The sequence below is a fragment of the Pituophis catenifer genome, unplaced genomic scaffold, assembly GCF_029215685.1.
Source record: "Pituophis catenifer annectens isolate HBS135680 unplaced genomic scaffold, rPitCat1.0.hap2 SCAF_4, whole genome shotgun sequence".
Lineage (NCBI taxonomy): Eukaryota > Metazoa > Chordata > Lepidosauria > Squamata > Colubridae > Pituophis > Pituophis catenifer.
The window spans coordinates 1,375,620-1,396,231 of record NW_027256884.1 but is presented as its reverse complement, the minus strand read 5'-3'; the positions used below and the strand labels follow the sequence as shown (position 1 = coordinate 1,396,231).

Here is a 20,612-nt window from a genome sequence, read left to right as displayed (position 1 = left end):
TATCTGTTCTAACCTGCTATTTTGGTTTGGTCCCCTAAGTGAATCTCTTTGATTTGTTTCTGTTAAATTTTATTTTTATATATATATATATATTAATTTGATTTATATGCCGCCCTTCTCCGGAGACTCAGGGTGGCTTACAATGCGCTAAGCAATAGCCTTCATCCTTTTTGTATATTTATACAAAGTCAGCTTATTGCCCCCACAAACAGGGTCCTCATTTCACCTACCTTTGAAAGGATGGAAGGCTGAGTCAACCTTGAGCCTGGCAAGATTCGAACCTGCAGTAATTGCAGGCAGCTGGTCTTAATAACAGGGTGCTTTAGACCACTGTACTACCAAGGCTCTTCAGCTTATGTGCTCCATCCAGCTTATTTATCTACTCTTCTTTGAATATTTATTTTCTATCTTCTAGGGTATTAGCTGTCTCAACCTGTTTTGTATTGAATTCAATAAGAGCTCCCTCCCTCTCTTTCTCCACTCCTTCAATAAAATTTTGAAGGGCCCAGAACTGAATGTTGTTACACCTCACTCAGTATCTTTAACAGAACGAAGGAGTTGGAAGGGACCTTGGAGGTCTTCTAGTCCCACTCCCTGCTCAGGCAAGAAGCCCTATCCCGTTCCAGACAAATGGATCTCCAATCTCTTCTTAAAAACCTCCAGTGATAAAGCACCCACAACTTCTGTTCCACTGGTTAATTGATCTCACTGTCAGGAAATTTCTCCATAATTCTAGGTTGCTTCTCTCCTTGATTAGTTTCAATCTGTTGCTTCTTGTCATGCCTTCTTGTATCTTGGAAAATAGCTTGACCCCCCTCTTTTTTGTGGCAATCCCTCAAATACTGGAAGACTGCTATCATGTCTCCCCTAGTCCTTCTTTTCTCTAGATTAGACCTGGCCAATTCCTGCAACTGTTCTTCATATGTTTTGTGAAGTAAAACATTCCTTAAGTAAGATAATTGATCAACAGACAATTGACAGATAGCATATTAAATGCTATCATATACATATATCATAAATAAATACTCATTCCCTTTTTGGAAAACTATTCTGATGGTAAACGAAGAAAGTAGGCAAAGGACTTAACTGAATACACAACAATTTTGCTGATGGAAAATGATGAATTTGAAAGCTCTCTGGGACTCATTCAGAAGATGCCTTCATTCCTCTTTTGTCCTTTGTAAGTAAGCAACTTTTTTCTTTTTTATTTATGCATTTATCTCACGAGAAAGAATCAGAGGCAACTTCAATCTTAGTCAATATGTCAGCCTTAATTTTTGCAGTGGGTTTTTTTTTTTAACATATGTATCAGGTCAAAGAAAAGAATAATAGGGAATAATAATCCCAAAGGAAGAACCATGCAACCAAAACAAAGCAATTATTAAAAAGCTGGGTTTTTCTTTTCTTTCTTTTTTTTTTTTTTGGAGAAAAAAATCCATGTTGTTCGCAAAAGAAAATAGTTCAAAATATTTGATAAGCTGTGACATAAACGACAAGGAATTTTAGCAATGGTGCAATGCAGACAGATTTATGGTAGCTGGAAGAACAAGAGCTAATACCTTCTCTGGCAAAAGTTAAGGCAACCTGACCATTTATGTCCCTCTGGAAAGAGACATACTATTGTCTAACACAATAAAATATATATTTTTTCATGCCCCAATGCAATGAAGAGATGACAACCGACAGCAAATGGAGTTTGTAACTTGTGTTGAGAGAACGAAAGGCCCACGGAAGCTATATTTGTTGAGTCATTTTAATTCAACCTTAGATAATTACAGAATAACCAAGTTGGAAGGTCTTCTAGCTTGCTCAAGTAGGAGACGCTATACAGATACAGACACAGATTAACAGAGTTGGAAGGGACCTTGGAGGTCTTCTAGTCTAACCACCTGCTCAAGCAGGAGACCCTGGACAAGTGGCTGTCCAGTCTCTTCTTGAGAAACTCCAGGGATGGAGCACTCACAACTTAATTATTGTTAATAACAGAATCTTGAATGACTGTTAAGAGTTTCTTTCCACATTCATTGAGTTTGAGGTTCCACATTCATTGAGGTTCTTTGAGTTGACTCTGTTGGTTCTTGATGACACAAGTCCATGAAGCTTTCTTCTCGACATTTTTAATTTTATTTTTTGGAGTTGGCCTTGCCTTTTTCTACAGTATATCCCTGACCCAAGGTCCCCAGCTAATTTCATACCATAAGGTTTTCATGTTCTGTGGAGATTGTTCCTGCTCCAAAGGTTGGAGGAAGCCTATTGTTCTGTCCTTGCTACATGTTACTCTGTGGATGTGCAGCTAAATCTATTTATCCTTCAATAAACCAGACTATGTGCATAGATCTGGATGCTTTATTAATGGAACAGGATGAAACTGGTGAAAAATAGAAATACATACAATAAGAGCCTACAATAACCAGACAGTTTTTTGCCACATGCTATTACTCTGCTGAACAACTAATTCCCACAACACTGTCTTATGCCCTGGGATGTCAAACCACCTAGTAGGAAAATAGTGTTACTAGTATCCTTCTCATCTTTCCTATGTCCTTAGCTTCTTATGACTCTCACTTTGTTGTTTGTATCTTATGATTTATGTGGATTGTTTCTATTTACTGTCTTATGATTTGTTGGTATCTTATGACAATGTGGTTTCTATTTAGTATCTTCGTATCTTATGATTTGTTTGTATCTTATGATTATGTTGATTGTTTCTATTTAGTATCATATGATTTGGTTGTATTTTACTATTATGTTGATTGTTTCTATTTAGCATCATATGATTTGGTTGTATTTTACGATTATGTTGATTGTTTCTATTTAGCATCCTGTGATTTGGTTGTATCTTACAATTATGTTGATTGTTTCTATTTAGTATCCTATGATTTGGTTGTATCTTATGATTATGTTGATTGTTTCTACCATGTTTTCCCCAAAATAAGACCCTGCCTTATATTTTTTGTCACCAAAAAAGGCACCAGGTCTTATTTTGGGGGTGAGGATGTCCACTGACTCACCTCACTTGCATGCCTCACCCCTGGCCTCCTTTTCGCTGTCAGAGTCCTTTAGGAACTTCTTCAGCTTCGGATAGTTGATCAATCCAGAGCTCTGTTATCAGCTACAGAGGCCTTCAGGAAAGCCTTGCCGGTTGCAGAAGAAATGGATTTTTAGGATCGGACAGATCAGGCAAAGAAAGTAATTGGGCCTCTCTGAAGCATGTAAAAATTGGGAGGCTTTGGCCACATGGCTGCAGCTGCCCTCTTGACTTTTTTGACCCCTGGCCCAATGGTTGGAGAAGAAGTGTCTCCCAGCATAACAAAGTAATTATTACATTGGCTGTAAACTGAGAAGCAAGAGTCTTTAACAGCAACTGAACGGAAAGAACTGAAAAATGGGTAAGACTTGGAGATAAGTCTTGGAAATTTACTGATAAGTGTCGTTCCTGGCTTGTGTGGTGTTTAAAAATCAGAAATCCTGGCTTCTGAGAATAGGAGGTCTTGTACGATTCTCCAAGACTGACAAACTCTTAATTTATTCCTTCTTGAGCATGATGGCTTAGAGCTGTAATCCAATTTAGCTGGAAGAAAGCAAGAAAAAGTTTCTCTGGGGCCGATTCAAGAGAAACATCTTTGGCAAAGATGGACAATCTGGATTTTATTTAAGTGCAGAAGAGCAGGCAGCAGAAATCTACAGAGCAAAAACGGCTTCGGAAAATGCATTTTTAATCTTCCTCAAACTTTTGCTCTAGATCACAAAGTAAAGAAAGAGTACAGGGGGTCCTCAATTTACAACTACTCATTTAGTGACCATTTGAAGTTACAGCACTTAAAAAAGCGACTTATGACTTAATATCTGTTGCAGCATCCCCAGGTGACGTGATCAAAATTCAGAGGCTTGGAAACTGGCATGTACTTATGACGGTTGTAGAGTCTCGGGGTCACGTGATCCCCTTTTGACATTTTTTGACAAGCATAGTCAACGGGGAAGTCAGATGTACTTAACAACCATGTTACTAACTTCACAGCTGCATTGATTCACTTACCAACTGTGGCAAGAAAGGTCATAAAATGGGGCAAAACTCACTTAACAACGGTCTCACTTAGCAAGAGAAATTTTGGGCTCAATTGTGGTCATAAGGACTACCTAAACACAGACTCACGCATAAGGTTATTTAGAAAAAACAAAGCATAAATTTTTCATGTAGAGCTCAGGTGAAACCCCAATTATTAAGGAAAACATTTTGGCTGGTCCAAAGAGGTCTGATTTGGTTCTGTAACCAAGGTGAGGTCCCTACTTATTAAAAGCAGCTGAGAGCCTTCTTAAAAATGATTTTAGGGCACCCAGCATTTATTATGCTGATCTGGTTCTGAAAAAAAATCTATACGATCTGAAGAGAAACCAGAGTATTAAAAAAAAAAGCATTATTTGCATTTGTTGATTCCAACGAGCTAGTTGCTACATTATAGTTTTATAAAAATTATTCTAATGTATAGTACTTCTAATTGCATTACTAGGTTGCCCGATATTTTGATTTAAATTGTAGGTTAGCCTGCCTGCTTTGCTAAAGCTAATTTTCAGAGAGAGGGCTCTATATATTGCATTTAGGTATAAATAATTCTGCTTTAACTTCACAGGTTTTTTTTTCCAACGAAAAAGAAAAAAAATTGTAACATGGCAGATGTGTTCTGTTCAGATTTTTCTGTATTTCTGTTTTTCTGTTTATATTTTTTTTAGGAGATAGAACGCATTTCTAGAGCTGAATAGAGGGACGAAAATCTTGCAGTGTAGGACCCATTGTAAATCTGTCACATGCCTTGTCAGATGACTCTTTTTCGGAATGAAGTTGTTGCAAAGTTTTCAATCATTGCTCGATTTTTTTTTTCTTTTACCCCTTTGAGGAAGGAATGTCTTCAATCTCTTCTACGATGGTCTTTGCTATCATGGGAATGAAGGCGGTTTGATGCTTTCCCACACTGTTTGGTAACATCAGAAGTCTGTAGTTCAGTGGAAGGAATTCCTTCAAATGAAAGCTGGCTTGGGGTGAGAAGACTAAACTTTGTCTCTGCCCATGTTGCGGGGACTTCTGACAATTTTTGTTGACATCTTCCAGCTGTCGCCATTGCCTTCCATTTCAATCTCCTTGATGTTGTCCTTTGGGAATGTTATTGGAGACGTTTCGGGCAATATGATGGATTTGTATAATTCAATGAAAAGTTGGACGTCATCTAATTGATCTAACACGCTCTGCATCAACGGATGGATTGTTTCAAGATCACATGAAGTGATAGTCCTGTTTTACACTGCACTAGTGAGGCCGTACGTGAAATACTGAGTCCGGTTGTGGTCAACATGATACAAAGAAGATGTTGAGACCCCAGAAAGAACACAGAGAAGAGCTATTAAGATGATTAAAGGCCTGGAGGCTAAACCATATGAAGAACATTTGCAGGAATTGGGTAGGTCTAGTTTAAGGAAGAGAAGGACTGGGGAGACATGATAGCATCTTTCAATATTTGTGGGGCTGTCACAGAGAAGAGGGGTGTCAGCTTATTCTCCAAAGCACCTGAAGGCAGACAAGAAACAATGGATGGAAACTAATCAAGGAGAGAAGCAACCTGGAATTGAGGAGAAACTTCCTACCAGTGAGGACAATCAACGAGTGGAATGACTTGCCTTCAGAAGTTATTCAGAAGCTGGAGGTTTTTAAGAAGAGATTGGACAACCACTTGTCTGGAATGGTATAAGGTATCCTAGTCAAGCAGGAGGTTGGACTAGAAGACCTCCAAGGTCTCTTCCAGCCCTATGACTCTGTCCTATGTCAGATTTTGCAAATGGTGTGGCAGCTTCATTGTGAATTTTTAGATAAATGTAAAGTTTAGGAGAAGCTTTTGTGAGTCAGATATGATATGTTAGGAAGCCATGGTCTGTTTTTCTAATCAGGTCCGAGGGAGGAGACCGTGTCAAGCTGAAGCATGAGAGGCCATCTGGCACACACGGCTTGAGTAGGTTTCCAAAGTAAGATTCATCCCAGAATTATTTCTGCAGTCAAGGCGGATGGTCTCAGAGTCCCCCGGGGGAGCTCTCCAGATGCCAGTGAAGTTGAGAGCGAGAGCAAGGAGCTTCCACTCCTGAGTGCACTTCTCGGGCCATGGAAAATACAAAGAAAAGGCCAAGATGGAGAGTTCTGAGAAAACGGGAGGGTTGATTAGGATGCCCTGCAGGAAGAAGTCACAGGAAAGAGAAACCCAGGTAGTGGAGCCCTGGGATGGCTCTTCTATAGAAGATATCGCATAATAGAAATATTGGGAAGGAAGGAAGGAAGGAAGGAAGGAAGGAAGGAAGGAAGGAAGGAAGGAAGGAAGGAAAAGGGAGGGAGGGAGGGTGGGTAGAAGGAAGAAAAGAAAGTAGGAAAGAAGGAAAGAAGTAGGAAAGAAGGAAGGAGGAAAGAAGGAAGGACAGATGGAAGGAAGGAAAGGAAAGGAAAGGAAAGGAAAGGAAAGGAAAGGAAAGGAAAGGAAAGGAAAGGAAAGGAAAGGAAAGGAAAGGAAAGGAAAGGAAAGGAAAGGAAAGGAAAGGAAGGAGGGAAGGGAAGGGATGGGATGGGAAGGGAAGGGAAGGGAAGGGAAGGGAAGGGAAGGGAAGGGAAGGGAAGGAAAGGAAAGGAAAGGAAAGGAAAGGAAAGGAAAGGAAAGGAAAGGAAAGGAAAGGAAAGGAAAGGAAAGGAAAGGAAAGGAAAGGAAAGGAAAGGAAAGGAAAGGAAGGAGGGAGGGAGGGAGGGTGAAAGGAAGAAAGGAAAGAAGTAGGAAAGAAGAAAAGAAATAGGAAAGAAGGAGGGAGGAAGGATGGAAAGAAGGAAGGACGGAAGGCTAAGGAAGGGAGGGAGGAAGGAGGAAAGAAGAAAAGAAGTAGAAAAGAAGGAAGGAAGGAGGGGAGGGGAGGGGAGGAAGAAGGGAGGGAGGAAAGGAAGGTTTATGTTGAGAATTGACTGATTCCACTTATTCTCAACTCCCAGAACTGATATGAGAGAAAGAAAGGGTTGTTGTTGTTATTTTACAGTAGATAACATATTTCATAATTGATTGTATCCTTTTTGCATACTGTTTGGGTTAAATATTATTGCACTAGGTGTGAATTCTTACCTGTCTTCTCTGTTGGGACTCTCAGGAACAAACTCCTCACGCTGGCCAAATCTAGGCCTACACCAAATAATTTTCCATATTACTTTCACTATCCATAGGTCTTTTTAATGCAGCTTTTTTTAAAAAAATAGTTTTGCCCAGTGCTGAAAAACCGTAATTTTGCAAATTAGCAACTTAGTGTGACAGCACAAATCAGCTCAAGCTTTTTCCAACATGATCTCTGTGGTAAATGTGGAAAAAAACTGAGGACATAAAATGACAGTTATTAAGGGAAGTTATCACACGTTTCAAATAAAATGACAAGATCTTTCCCAGAAATATATAATTAGGACAATCATGAAAAAGTTATCTTTCAGTGAATTATTCTATCCTTCTGCAGCCCCAGATCCTACCTCAAACAATGCGTAACTGCAATATTTTGGGCCTAGTTTATTTTGGGCTAGGTAACTGGGACTGGTACGTAATGCCTTAATGGAGAAGCATGAGAACATGCCATGATGGCCTACTCAAAATTAGGGTCCAGCCATTCTAGAATTAGATTGAGCAGCTTGAAAATTTACTTCTACACTTAGTCCAGATTCAGAAGACCCTCTGCTTGAGGGAAACAGGTGCTGACTACCAGTGAAGTTTGTCTCCCAGACTTGTGGCTCCTCCATCACTGGAGGAGGTCTTCAAGAAAAGATTGGACAGCCATTTAACTGGGAAGAGGAAGGAAGGAAGGAAGGAAGGAAGGAAGGAAGGAAGGAAGGAAGGAAGGAAGGAAGGAAGGAAGGAAGGAAGGAAGGAAGGAAGGAAGGAAGGATAAGGATTCCTGCCTTGGGTAGGGGATTGGAGTAGAGGACCTCTACTGAGGAAGCTCAGGGAAGTATCCTCAAGATTCAGGCTTTTACTAGGTTATAGTAGATAGTGTGGACACTGCTAGCCAGCCATCTAGTTATTAAGACACCACTTGTGGAAAAAAGTTTCAAAAGCCCATTGTGAAGTTGTCTCATGAAGAACAAAAGCATGGCCAACTTTTGTCTCTTCATGAAACTACCACATCTCTAAAGCAAAACTGTGAAGTTGTCTCATGAAGAACAAAAGCATGGCTAACTTTTGTCTCTACTACAATCTCTGAAGCAAAACCCCCAAATTTGCTCCCAGTGACCTCCAATCCATAGTTACAATACAATGTTGGATTCAAGCATTGTGCAGAAAATTCAGCATGTGCCAGCTGAAAGAGTTTTATACTTACCCGTCTATAAAATTCCAGATGATTAAAATTTCAGCCAATATAAAGAGTTCCTGAACATTATGGCTGAACAGAATCAATCTTTTTAGTGGAGTTAATAACCGGCTGGGCTACAGCTCAAGAAATTGATTAATTCCAGAACCTTCCACTTGAGTTGGTTTGGAGGGAAATCAAATCAATGGTGTGGTAACTGAGGGACTCGGCTGAAGGACAATGTCCGTAGGACATTGGGAGGAAGAAGTGTTGAGGGAGGAGAAAGAAGTTCTGAGGTCCTGAGATGGTCATTGTTGGTGACCATAATGTCAAGATAATCTTGAGGACCCTGTACCTGTCACACACAAAGGCAACCTGAAGCCCTCCAACTGCTGAAGGAAGCAAACTTGGTTTGCCAAGAATCTTGCCTGGATCAATCTTCACTTGGATCGTGTGAATCTAAGCTGGGTAGTGTTTATGGGGAAAAAAAGGAAGCATTTTTGTTTCGTTGGAGAAATTTGGTGGAAAATTAAATTCCATAAGGAAATCCGGCTTATACTTCAAATAACATATTTTCAACCCACATATCTAGAGGCAAAATATATAGAAAAAAGGCGGCTAAAATTCTTATTTGCTTTTATTTATTTAAACTAAAATTTCTACTGACATTGTTGTTCATTAAAAATTGACTCCCGCTTGCGATGTTTCCAATCTCCTTCCAATTTTCTCTGTTAGAAATTGGCAAGGACACGAATTCTTTCCAGCCTGCATTAGGGGAGAAAAAAAAATCCTGTTTTTTTTATACTGTTTAATTTCTAGGAAAGCCACGCCAAAATAAAATGCGCCTATGAAATAAATGACGTCAAAAAAAGGAATTAAGAGAGTCGCATATGGTTTGTTTGGAATTTTTATTTCTTTAAAATAATTCATACAAATGGATACAGTCACAAACATGATTTAACGCAAAATATTGCTAGCCTACTACATTACTGGGAAGGAGTTCCATGTAGGCAATGAAATATTTTTTCTACTTTTCAGTAACTCTAGTTCGCCTTTCTCAGCCAATCTCTCTTCTCTTTCTTTCTTTCTCTCTTTCTTTCTTTCTCTCTCTCTCTCTCTCTTTCTCGCTCTGCATCTCAGCAATAATATATACTTTAACTGGTGACAAAAACAAAAAGCATGACCTTTGTTTATACAAAAACTTTTTATTTGCACCTCAAAAATCTCTTTCAAACATCTTCATTCTGAAATGTGGGGAATTGATGCCAAAAATCAGGAGAAAAAGTGTTTTGCGTTTTATTAAATTATTCTTTTTTTTAAAAAAAATAATGAAATAATAAGACAAGAAGGTAGAAAAAACAATGCACTGTATGGCATAGAAAGAAAGGAAAAAAAGATAAGTGGGTGGGAGTCATTATCCTGAGAAGTTTCATCAACTGCCTCAATTTTGGGGCATTTTTTTTTAAACATATAAAAACAAAACAAAAAAAGTTTTCAACTTTTTAAAGTGGTTTGTCAAATGCCTCTCTTTGTGTGTTTTTGTTGTTGTTGTTGTTGTTGACCACGGAGCAAACAAACCTTGGTTAATGTTCTAAAAACTGTACACAGACAAGTACATTCATGATATAATTAACTACTAACTTCTCTGGCTTAACAAAGAACCCACAGGAATACAGAAAACTTGTGATTCAGGTCACTGGACAGGGACAAACTACATTTTATATGGAGGAATAAAGTTTTCAGACCTTCGTTCCATCATCTCTCCCACCGCTGCTCTTGAGGATGCTGCATCTTGGACCAGTTCCTTAAAAACGTGAGGGACCTGCTCTCCAGGCTCTCCTTGTGGTTCAGCATCTGTCCGAATGTTTCACCACGGGCTTTCCAAAAGTTGCAACCATCTACACTGGGAATGATCTTCTCGTAGGCTACAATTGGTCGCTGGGATGGTCTCGATCCGCTTCCGGTTTCACCGTCTGGCCGGGAGAAGGAGCGTGGGGGGGATGAGCTACGGGAGGAAGGCCATGCGATAAGGGCATGGCGTTAGGGACAATGCCTTCCACAGCGGTGGGGATTCCAGGGGGAGCCACGCTCACTACACCAGGAGGGTACCTGCTGAAAGAGGAGGAAAGGCAGGGCCGTTAGACCTACGGGGAACCGTGGCTTTCACCGAGCTAAAACGCTTCTGAAGAACCCTGAGGCCGTGTCCCCTGGGGGTTCCTTGGTGGACTCTGAGCTTGGTTTGTTTTCTTGCAGATGTTTTGTTACCCAACTAGGTAATATCATCAGTGCTAGAAGGGAATGGAGAGGAGGAGGAGGAGGAGGAGGAGGAGGAGGAGGAGGAGGAGGAGGAGGAGGAGGAGGAGGAGGAGGAGGAGGAGGAGGAGGACTGTGAGGTCCTTGGGGCTCTCTGAGCTTGGTGGTTTTCCTGCACATGTTTCATGACCTTACTAGGGAACATCATCAGTGTTAGAAAGGAGGAGGAGGAGGAGGACTATGAGGTCCTTGGTGTTCTCTGAGCTTTGTGGTTTTCTTGCAGGCGTTTCATGACCCAACTAGGGAACGTCATCAGTTTTAGAGAGGAGGAGGAGGAGGAGGATTTCTCTCTGAGCTGGGTTTGTTTTCTTGCAAACTTTTCATTACCCAAACTAGGGAACTTCATGATGAAGTTGTCTAGTTTGGTAATGAAACATCTGGAAGAAAACCACTTAGATCAGAGAGCATCAAGGACCCCACAGTTCAACCCTGAGCTGCAAATATTCTCTCCCACTGGTACCACATCTGGATTTCACTGAGCACACAAATGGGAGGAATTTGCATGTAGACACCTTTCAACCAGCTAGCACTGATAATACTACCTCGTTTGGTAATGAAAAGTCTAGAAGAAAGCAGCCAAGCTCAGAGAGCACCAAGTTCAAACCTGAGCTACAAGTATTCTCCTCTATTGTCTCACCTAGTCGTCTACTGCCAGGACAGCTAAGGCAGGGGTGAAATCCTTCGCGGGTCGCTACCAGTTCACTTGCCCGTGCATGTGTGGTGTGTGCCAGATGCATGCTGCATGTGTGTGCATGTGCAGTGCGCACCAGACACACGCTTCACGCTGAAAAAGGAGCCGTTTAAAGGTAAGTAGAACAGCGAAGGGAAGAACAGCTGTGTTGATTTAGATTCACTAGAAAGCAGAATTTCCTGCTATAAATATAAATATAAATCGCGCAGCACAGCCAATCGTCAAAAATACTGGTTTGGACCAACCGGTAGCTTTTTTTTTTTATTACCGTTTCACCCGAACCAGTAGATTTTATCACTACCGGTTCGCCCAAACTGTCACGAACCGGAAGGACTTCACCATTGATCTAAGGTCTTTGGGACATGGTAGAACTTTGGGGTGTTTCCCGTTTTGGACTCCATGGGAGGTGATGGAAATGGGGTTGAAGTTGTCCTACCTGTAAGTAGCACCATTAAGCTCCGGGTGAACAACTCCGGGGTCCATGCTCGCCCAGTGTGTAGCGGTGGTCAAATGTTCTTTGTTGACACAGTTTTTCAGGCTGTCTGGAATACGACCTAGGGGGGAGGAAAAGATCAACCACATGAACATTGCAGCTGGTGCTAGGGGGAAAGTGTGTGTAACAAAAGCACAGTCAACACCTTTTGGCCACCGCTGACACCATCATTATTGTGGCACACAAATCTCTTGTGTTTTCCAAAGCTTGCTAAAAATGTCTCCTCTTTTGTCATCTCCATTAAGAGACGAGCTATCCAGATTATCTTGCAAGACCTTTGGTGTTCGTTTCGATTTGCTGCAATTGTCCTACACAACTTGTGCTGAGATTTTTTTAAAGCTGACATTCTTATTTCTCCCTCTTCAAAATATTAGACCTGCAAAGTTCCGTTCTCTCTGGATGGGAGAAGGGCTGTCACATTTCTCACAATGTCTTTATGGAAACAAAATGTGTCATAAACACAAGAAGTGTTGGAGAATAGACCAGTCTTGGCATTCTCTGACTGGGCTTCAGATGAAGAGCCTATCTAGTCTCATCAGCAAAAGAAACCTGAAGCTCATCTCAGTAGCTTCACTTCCTTCTAAAACCACCCAACCTTTTGCTCATCATGGCAGTGAAAGCAATGGATCAACAGAGTAACCCAAGGAGGGCAGATGGCAGATCTTCTATATAAAGTCACAATCGTTTCCTGTGGCCCTTTTCTTCTGGGTTTCTGGTCTTCTCCTTGGTTGAGTCTTGACAAAGTTTCTTCCTGGTCTTTCAATCGAAGGACATTAGCTCTGAGAGCTTCAAGGCTGACAGTGTTGTCCTCACTCACCAGAGGGATGTACAAGAACTTCAGATCCTACAGAGTGGTGTTTCTGAACCTTGTCAACTTTAAGCCATGTGGACTTCAACTCCCAGAATTCCCCAGCCACCCATAAATTCTGGGAGTTGAAATCCACGTGTCTTAAAAGTTGACATGGCTCAGAAACAGTGGTCTGTAGGCTGAAGGAATTCCTCTACCTACACTGACATGGCCTTTTATATTCCCTATTGCCAGCAAGGCGTACTAGAGGTCTTCTCCTACCCCAGTGAACTAGACCTCCATTCCTTCTTCATGGAGGTCCACAGTTGGAAGCTCCAATTATTTCTGTCCAATTATGACAGGAGGGGTAATTATTAAATAAAGAAATGGTCTTATTCCATTGGCACGCCTGGTGTTGTGCTTATGGAGTCTTCACAATATTCATATGGGGCAACCCTCCATAGTGTCAGCGTCCCAGCACTGACATATATAAAGAGAGGAGAAGCTTGAACTTTTGCCTACTAAATCCCTTTGAAGATTCTGTCTCCTCGGAGATGGGAGGGGGAGAGACATTCCTGTGATCTGATGAAGAAGAGATGAGGAAAGTGGCTTGAAAGATAGCCAATGAGAAGCAGAGAATTGGGGATCAGAAAGGGAGGGATTGGGGGGTAAAGGTCAGTACTGACCGCGGAAGAGCCAGGATCAGATCGCTGTGCTCAATAAAGAGAAAATTTCCTCAAAGATTGGCAGTTTGGAAATTCATTTATTTTGAGATAGCATCGAAACCTGGCAGATAGCATCTGAGGGACCTTCTTTATGAAGGATAATTTTGAGCAATTTCCAGAATATTGATGGATTTCAAAATTTGTGTGCTTGACCCCTGCCCTACTCAAGGCTTTCGGACCAAGGAACCTTTGGCACAAAAACTTGTATAAATCCCTAGGACACCAAGTTCCCCTCTAATTTTCTTTCTTAGAATAAGTGATGTGATGGCTGGGCAAAATAAAAAAAACTTGGGACAGGTTATAGCTCTCCTTGCACACTAGAATTGAACCTACATGTTCCTAGGTTTAAAGAACCCTAAGTGTGGTTCTTTAGTTAACCTAGGTTTGTTCGGAGTTGCTGAAGACAGAAGAACCAGTCAGGACATTAGGCTAAGGAAGTCCCTTAAAAGGACATGTCCCACAGGTACTTTTTCAAGAGGCAACTGGACGTCCTTGATTTTTCCTTGAAGAGGTTTCGCTTCTCATCCAGGAAGCTTCTTCAGCTCTTCTTCAGAATTGGCTACTGGGATGAGAGGCAAAACGTCTTCAAAGAAAAATCAAGGAAGTCCAGTTGCCTCTTGAAAAAGCACCTTTGGGACAACCATGACCTGGAGGACTGAGAATCTCTATGGACACCTCCTTTGAAAATGTTTTGCTTCTTATCCAAGTAGCTTCTTCAATGCTGAAGAAGAAGAACTAAAGAAGCTTCTTGGATGAGAAGCGAAACGTCTTCAAAGAAAAAAAACCAGTCCAGTTGCCTCTTGAAAAAAGCACCTTTGGGACAACCATGACCTGGATGGTGGAGGATCTCCACAGACATGAAAAGAACATGGATGCTAACCTGTGATGGCTCTCCGGATCTCCCTCGCTGCTTCCTCTCGCATCTCTATCGAGGCTTGTTCGCTGTACCAGGCCGCGTGGGGCGTGCAGATGAGATTCGGGGCGTCCTTCAAGGGCCCTTGGCTAAAGCTGAGGAATGAAACCCCCCAAATATTAGATCTTCTTGAATAAAATTCCTCCCGTCTGCAACTCTTCTGAAACTTAGCTCATCTAACGCTCAAGCTCCGATTGGTGGCCAGTTAAAAATTCAACCAGAGTGATCTGACTTCCATGTCAGCTTTTAAACAGGTACTCCTCAACTTACGCCCAACGTTGGGACCGGAATTTCAATCAGTCGCTAAACAGGGCACTATACCATCGTGAGCACCGAGAACGACACATCTCTAGTAGCTCCAAGACAACTTTCCCCAAGCTCCTTATCTTTAGATGTCCTCTCCTTCTGGCTAAGGAGTTATGGGAATAGGTATCCCACACAGTGGGAGGGTACCAGTTGGAAACACAGATGGTCCTCGACTTACGACCCCAATGGAGCCCAGAATTTATGTTGCTAAGTGAGCCTTACCCCCATTTTACGACTTTTCTTGCCACCGTTAAGTGAATCACTGCCTGTGTTAAATTAGGAACACGGTCGTTAAACAAGCCCATTGACTTGGCTCATCAGAAGGTCGCAAAAGGGAATCACGTGACACACACACACCCGGGACACTGCGACCGTCATAAATGTGAGTCGGTTGCCAACTGTCTGAATTTTGATCACCACGGGGGTTGCCGCAACAGTCGTAAGTGTGAAAAACAGTCATAAGTCCCTTTTTTTCAGTGCCATTGCAACTTCAAACGGTCACTAAATGAACTGTTGTAAATTGAGGACTGTATCCGTATTAGATGAAAGACTCAGAAACCTTCCATGGGCTTAAAAAAGTGATTAAGAAAACCACCAGCCACTCAAGTAGACTAACTTTGTTGCAACACAACAACACAAAGAGTTGCGTAGTTCAGCCCAACCGTCTATTTTCACAATTAATTTGTAAGCAGATTGGGCTGATTTCAAATAGTTATTAGAAGTTTGGTTTCTACTTGTACTTAGAAGAGAGATGATCAGGGATCCCCAAGCTGGAGGCTAGACGAGATAAAAAAATAATAATCCTATATACACACATGATAGGGCCAACCTTTTGTGTAATATTGCCAAGAAAATTGCCTAGACAAGTCCATACAATTTACTGGGAGTCAAGCTTGACTGGAAGACAACTCCTTTTCTTAAAATAAAATAAAATAAAATAAAATAAACCTTTAGCCTGATTTTAAAAGATCTGGGAATGTCAGGCTTTGATGAAAGAGCTAATTTTCCCCTACAGAATTCCACAAATGATGAAATGGAGTAAAATAAGATAGCTTTATTTTTTTTTTAAGGATCTGTTCCTTTTTTCCCCCCTTTCTTTTAACTTCCAAGCCTACATATTTTATTCTTATTCTAAAATAAAATATGTTTTATCTGTGAACAGTCCAGTTCAAGGTCATCTCCCAGTTTCTCTATATATTTTTGAATTTTCATATATATATTATGGACCTTCTTCCATTAGGTTTTGATGCAAACATCACAAATGCTCTAAAACAAAGTATTTGGGATGCTGATTTTCAAATCAGTCTGGTTTGAAAATACTAAGCATTTTCACAAAGTGGAGATGGCGCTATTATTTCAAGGGCCTTCAAGCTCTGGTTTTAAAGGACGAGAAGTCCAGTTACCTGAACGGTTCTGATTCATGGACATCTAAGGCTGCTCCCCGTATTCTGCCTTCCTTCAGCGCTTGTGCGAGGGCCTTCTCGTCCACCAGTCCTCCGCGAGCCGTGTTCACAAGGAATGCCCCTTGTCGCATCTGTTGGAGTGAAAAGATGAAGCAACATGCAATTAATAGAATATTTGGGTTGGAAAGGACCTTGGAGATCTTCTAGTCTAACCCACTACTCAAGCAAGAGACCCTATACCATCCCGGTCTGTTAGGAATTCTGTATGTTGCTCTACAGAACAAACAGTGCACAGTCAACATGTGCTTTTCTGCTTAACTGTGACAAGGAAGCAGGAAAGTACATGTGGACTGTGCACCGCTTATTCTGTAGGGCTGTATATAGAATTTCTAACAGGTTAAGGGCCCAGCATGCTTCCACTGCACCACTCTGCTTTGGAGAGGCTTTTCTGGTCATTTTTCCTTCAGTCATACCAGGCTACAACAAATAAGTGCAAGATACAGCAACAACAACAACAACAACAAAAAAGACTGCAACAGAATAAAAGAAAATGGCCAGTAACACAGCTGCAACAAAGCTTCCATTTGCAAATCTAACACAGTCAAATGGTTGTCTAGTCTATTCTTGAAAACCTCCAGTGATGGAGCACCCAGAACTTCTGGAGGCAAGCCATTCCAGAAGTCAGAATTGTCAGGATAATTCTCCTTAGTTCTAGGTTGTTCCAAAGGTGCTTTTTCAAGAAGCAACTGGACTTTCTGGTTTTTCTTTGAAGACGTTTCGTTTCTCCTCCAAGAAGCTTCTTCAGCTCTCCAGATTTTTAGATGAGAAGAGAAACATCAAAGAAAAACCAGGAAGTCCAGTTGCTTCTTGAAAAAGCACCTTTGGAAAAACCATGGCCTGGATGACTGGCAATCTCCATAATTCCATGTGGCTTCTCTCCTTGATTAGTTTCCATCCATTACTTCTTGTTTTGCCTTCTGGTGCTTTGGAGAATAGCTTGACCCCCTCTTCTCTGTGTTATCCCCTAAACAATTGGAAGACTGCTATTATGTCACCCCTAGTCCTTACAGAGTTCTCTGAAGAAAATATACAATTATGTATATGAAAAAGATTATGGAACACACTTAACTATCTCCTGAACAAATGGGAAGAAACATCACTCCGTATGTCATTTAAACAAGGGCCCCACCCTTTTAGTAGCCTGGCTTATCAGGCAGAGCAATGGTGATAGATCCGTTCAGTCTTCCAGCAAAAAGAACCACAGATGGTTTCTCGTGACCTATTCAGCAGCTTAACTAGGATCCTTGTGCTTTTTTTTCATTAATTAGTTAGAATCATGAGCAAAAGCACCTAACAATGCAAAGCTGCAATTCTCTTTTACTTTTTAACGTGTCAATCAGACCAATAAAAAAACCTTATTTAGAGTTGTCCAACATTACACAAAGCTGGGAACATAAAAGCAATTGAAAACACCTTTCTGTTTGACATTCATCCAGTGAAGGCTTCTGACAAAAGAAACTTTCATTAACATGCTTATTTTATAATCAAACCTATTTCAACAAGGACTGTTTAAGCTTTTCTAAGTGTGCAAGAAATGGTATCCTTTTATCTTTAATTCTCTGTCTAATATAATACCCATTTCGAAACACATTATGAATTTCACTTGCAAATTATGTTAATCTTGTTCTACAAGTGGCTAGACCTTCCATGTCGAGACTCAGTGCTTGTTCAGACTCATCTGATTCAAAGTTCAGAAAATTCAGCGTCAGATGAGAGGAGCAGGGCTCCAAAAAATATTCAAAGAGAAACGGAAGCCCGATCCAATCTACCTCCTTTTGATGTGTAAGTTTTTATCTATTCTGACTTAACAATCCCCCATTTCTACGGTCCTCGCCAAAATAAAAAAGGATATAAAAATTATATAAATCCTGTAGCAACAAGGCAGCCGATTAAAATTCACCGAGGCTTATTTATTTCCTATTCCACAGGCTTTAGAGAAGCATCCTGTACCCCAGGGGTTCAGAATCTAATTTTAAAACCCGTAGGGTTCAAAGACACAGAGTTTCTACAATCTGGGCTATCAGAGGACACAAACTCTTGACTTGCACTCGTCATGGTGCGGAGGGCAAGCCGAACGCTCGGACAAAATCAGACAGAAGCAGCAGAGCCTTAAAAAGTTTGGCTAAGGCGTCCTGAACCATCACACCTTTTGCCTATTGTGCAGTTTGATAAGCATATTCAGAGGAACCTCTGTAGAAAAATCTGCAAGATCCTTTATTTCACTCTACAGGAAAAGATAAATAAAACCAACATCCGTTCCTAACCATGAAGTATAAGTGAGTGATTGCAGGTAGTCCTCACTTAAGGACGGTTATTGGAACCAGCAAATCTGTCACTAACCAACACACTCCTAAATCACAATGTCAAGTGACCGTGCCTACTTAGGACAGCAGCTGCAGCCATTAAATGAACCCCATGAAGTTGCTAAGTGTCATCACCGTTTGCAACTTCTCGCTGGCTTGCCCACTGAGTTTGGGTGGGAAGTCAGCAGCAGAGGTCACAAACATGGCCACAGGGTGTTGGGACGGTCGTAACTGAGAGACATTTGCACGAATTACATAAACTGCAAGGTTGTATCTTCAAGGACCAGTTGCAAGACTCCCTCATTCAGTCGTGTTGTAACTTACAACAGTTGCTCAATGAGAAGTCTTTGCATGAGGATTAGCTGGGTAAAATATTCTAGGGAAATTAAGAGATTCCAGTCATTGCTGAAACTTTTCTTGTTTTATTCTTCCCCACAAGTCATTTTCTGTATAAATTTATATAGAATAAAACAAGAGAGTTCCAATTACTCCCTTGGAACACAAGGGGGCGCCAGTCCCTCACCACAACCAAATGCTGATGAAATGATCACAGTGCAGAAATATCCAGATGTGGCAACTCTTAACTTTTAACTGCAGAAGTAAATAAAGATCAATGCAAGGTGAGTGATTGCATTACGGGAGGTCATCTCCCACAAAAGAACCTGGTGACAGATCAACGGCACACCACACACCGAAGTGAGCAGGGATGTAGCGTAGGTGCCCAGCAGAATGCTTCCCCTGCTCGTGCAGACCATAATAATACAGCTGCACAGTTGTTTTCTTGCAGACGTTTCAATACCCAAAGTAGGTAACATCTTCAGTGCCAGTAGGGAATCCTAGCCATTAAGTATAAATAGGAAGCAATCCCCACTCCCTTCTAGTACTGATGATGCTATTTAGTTGGGTAATGAAACGTCTGCAAGAAAAGCTCAGTGAGCACTAAGGACCTCCTCCTCTTCCTCTCCACAAACACTGCACTCTTCTAACACTGAAGACGTTCCCTAGTTGGGTCATGAAATGTCTGCAAGAAAACCAGCAAGCTCAGAGAGGACCAAGGACCCCTCCTGTCAACCCTGAGCTACAAATATTCTCCTTTATTGATAATGCAGCTTCAATAAAGGGGGTACAGTAGCAAAACGACCCTGCTTCCCCAAGGCCTCTACAACTCCTGCTACAGGTAACGTCCTCTGGACAATCACAATTGCAACACCAAGAGTTATGATCCTCACAGGTCCTTTACCTGTTTAATGGTGAAGTCATTAATCAGGTGATGATTGTGCTCATTGAGGCTGCAGTGCAGGGTGACACAATCGCTGTGGAACAACAAATCTTGCAGGGTGCTGACCCGTTGAAGACCAAGAGCCCGTTCGATGCCGTCCGAGAGATACGGGTCATAGAAAATGACGTTGAAGCCAAAGGCTTTGGCACGCAGCGCAACGGCTTGGCCCACTCGTCCTGCAAGGGAGGGAGGAAGGAAGGTGGTTTTCAGACAATGCATGCAGCGTTACTGCCCCCTTTGGGGAATCTGGATTGTACGGGGGTGCTAAACTGTATGGGGTGGCACAGTTGTCAGAATGCAGTATTGCAGGCTGACTCTGCATTCCCACTGCCAGCAGTTTGATTCCGACCGGCTCAAAGTTGACTCAGTCTTCCGTCCTTCCGAGGTGGGTGAAATGGGGACCCAGATTGTTGGGGGCAAGAGGCGGACTCTGTAAACCGCTTAGAGAGGGGCTGGAAAGCACTGTGAAGCGGTAGATAAGTCTAAGTGCTTTCGTTATTTCTATCTATCTGTCTATCTATCGGGCCATGGTGGCACAGTAGTTAGAATGCAGTATTTTAGGCTGATTCTGCCGACTGCTAGCAGTTTGATCCTGACAGGCTCAAGGTTGACTCAGCCTTCCATCCTTCCAAGGTGGGTAAAATGAGGACCTAGATTGTTAGGGGCAATACATGTGGACTTTGTAAAGGACTATAGAGTGGTATAAAAGTCCAAGAAGTGCTATTGCTAGACTACTGCAATGTACTTTTTGTGGGGCTGCCTTGAAGAACCTTTGGGAAGCTTCAGTTGGTTACCAAATACAGGAGCCCAGAAGCTTCCCAGCACTTGCCAATGAGGACATGAGACACCTGTATTGCAGGCTCCGTATGGATTGCCCTTGGCTTCTGAGTAGCTTCCACTGGAGCCGTGGTGGTGCAGCGGTCAAACTGCAGTATTGCAAGCTAACTCTGCCCACTGCCAGGAGTTTGATCCTGACCAGTTCAAGGTTGACTCGGCCTTCCA

General features: G+C 41.8%; 1 protein-coding gene across 3 annotated transcripts in view; it reads right to left on the bottom strand.

Annotated features, from left to right (window-relative positions):
* Positions 1-9,025: 9,025 nt before the first annotated feature.
* CTBP1 (C-terminal binding protein 1) overlaps positions 9,026-20,612 on the bottom strand; it is a 65,925-nt gene continuing 54,338 nt past the window's right edge. Inside the window, exons 5-10 of one of the 3 annotated variants that reach the window (XR_011600347.1) lie at positions 19,572-19,786; positions 15,969-16,099; positions 14,227-14,354; positions 11,778-11,895; positions 10,083-10,449; positions 9,026-9,102 (exon numbers count right to left, since the gene is read on the bottom strand). Coding sequence is in view for 2 of the 3 variants with exons in the window: in XM_070942703.1 (XP_070798804.1) it covers positions 10,263-10,449; positions 11,778-11,895; positions 14,227-14,354; positions 15,969-16,099; positions 19,572-19,786 (779 nt within the window). In the remaining variant the exon portion in view is untranslated. Of the gene's footprint in view, positions 9,103-9,228; positions 10,450-11,777; positions 11,896-14,226; positions 14,355-15,968; positions 16,100-19,571; positions 19,787-20,612 lie in introns of those variants that run through there. The other 2 variants (XM_070942703.1, XM_070942704.1) reach the window with 2 other exon arrangements.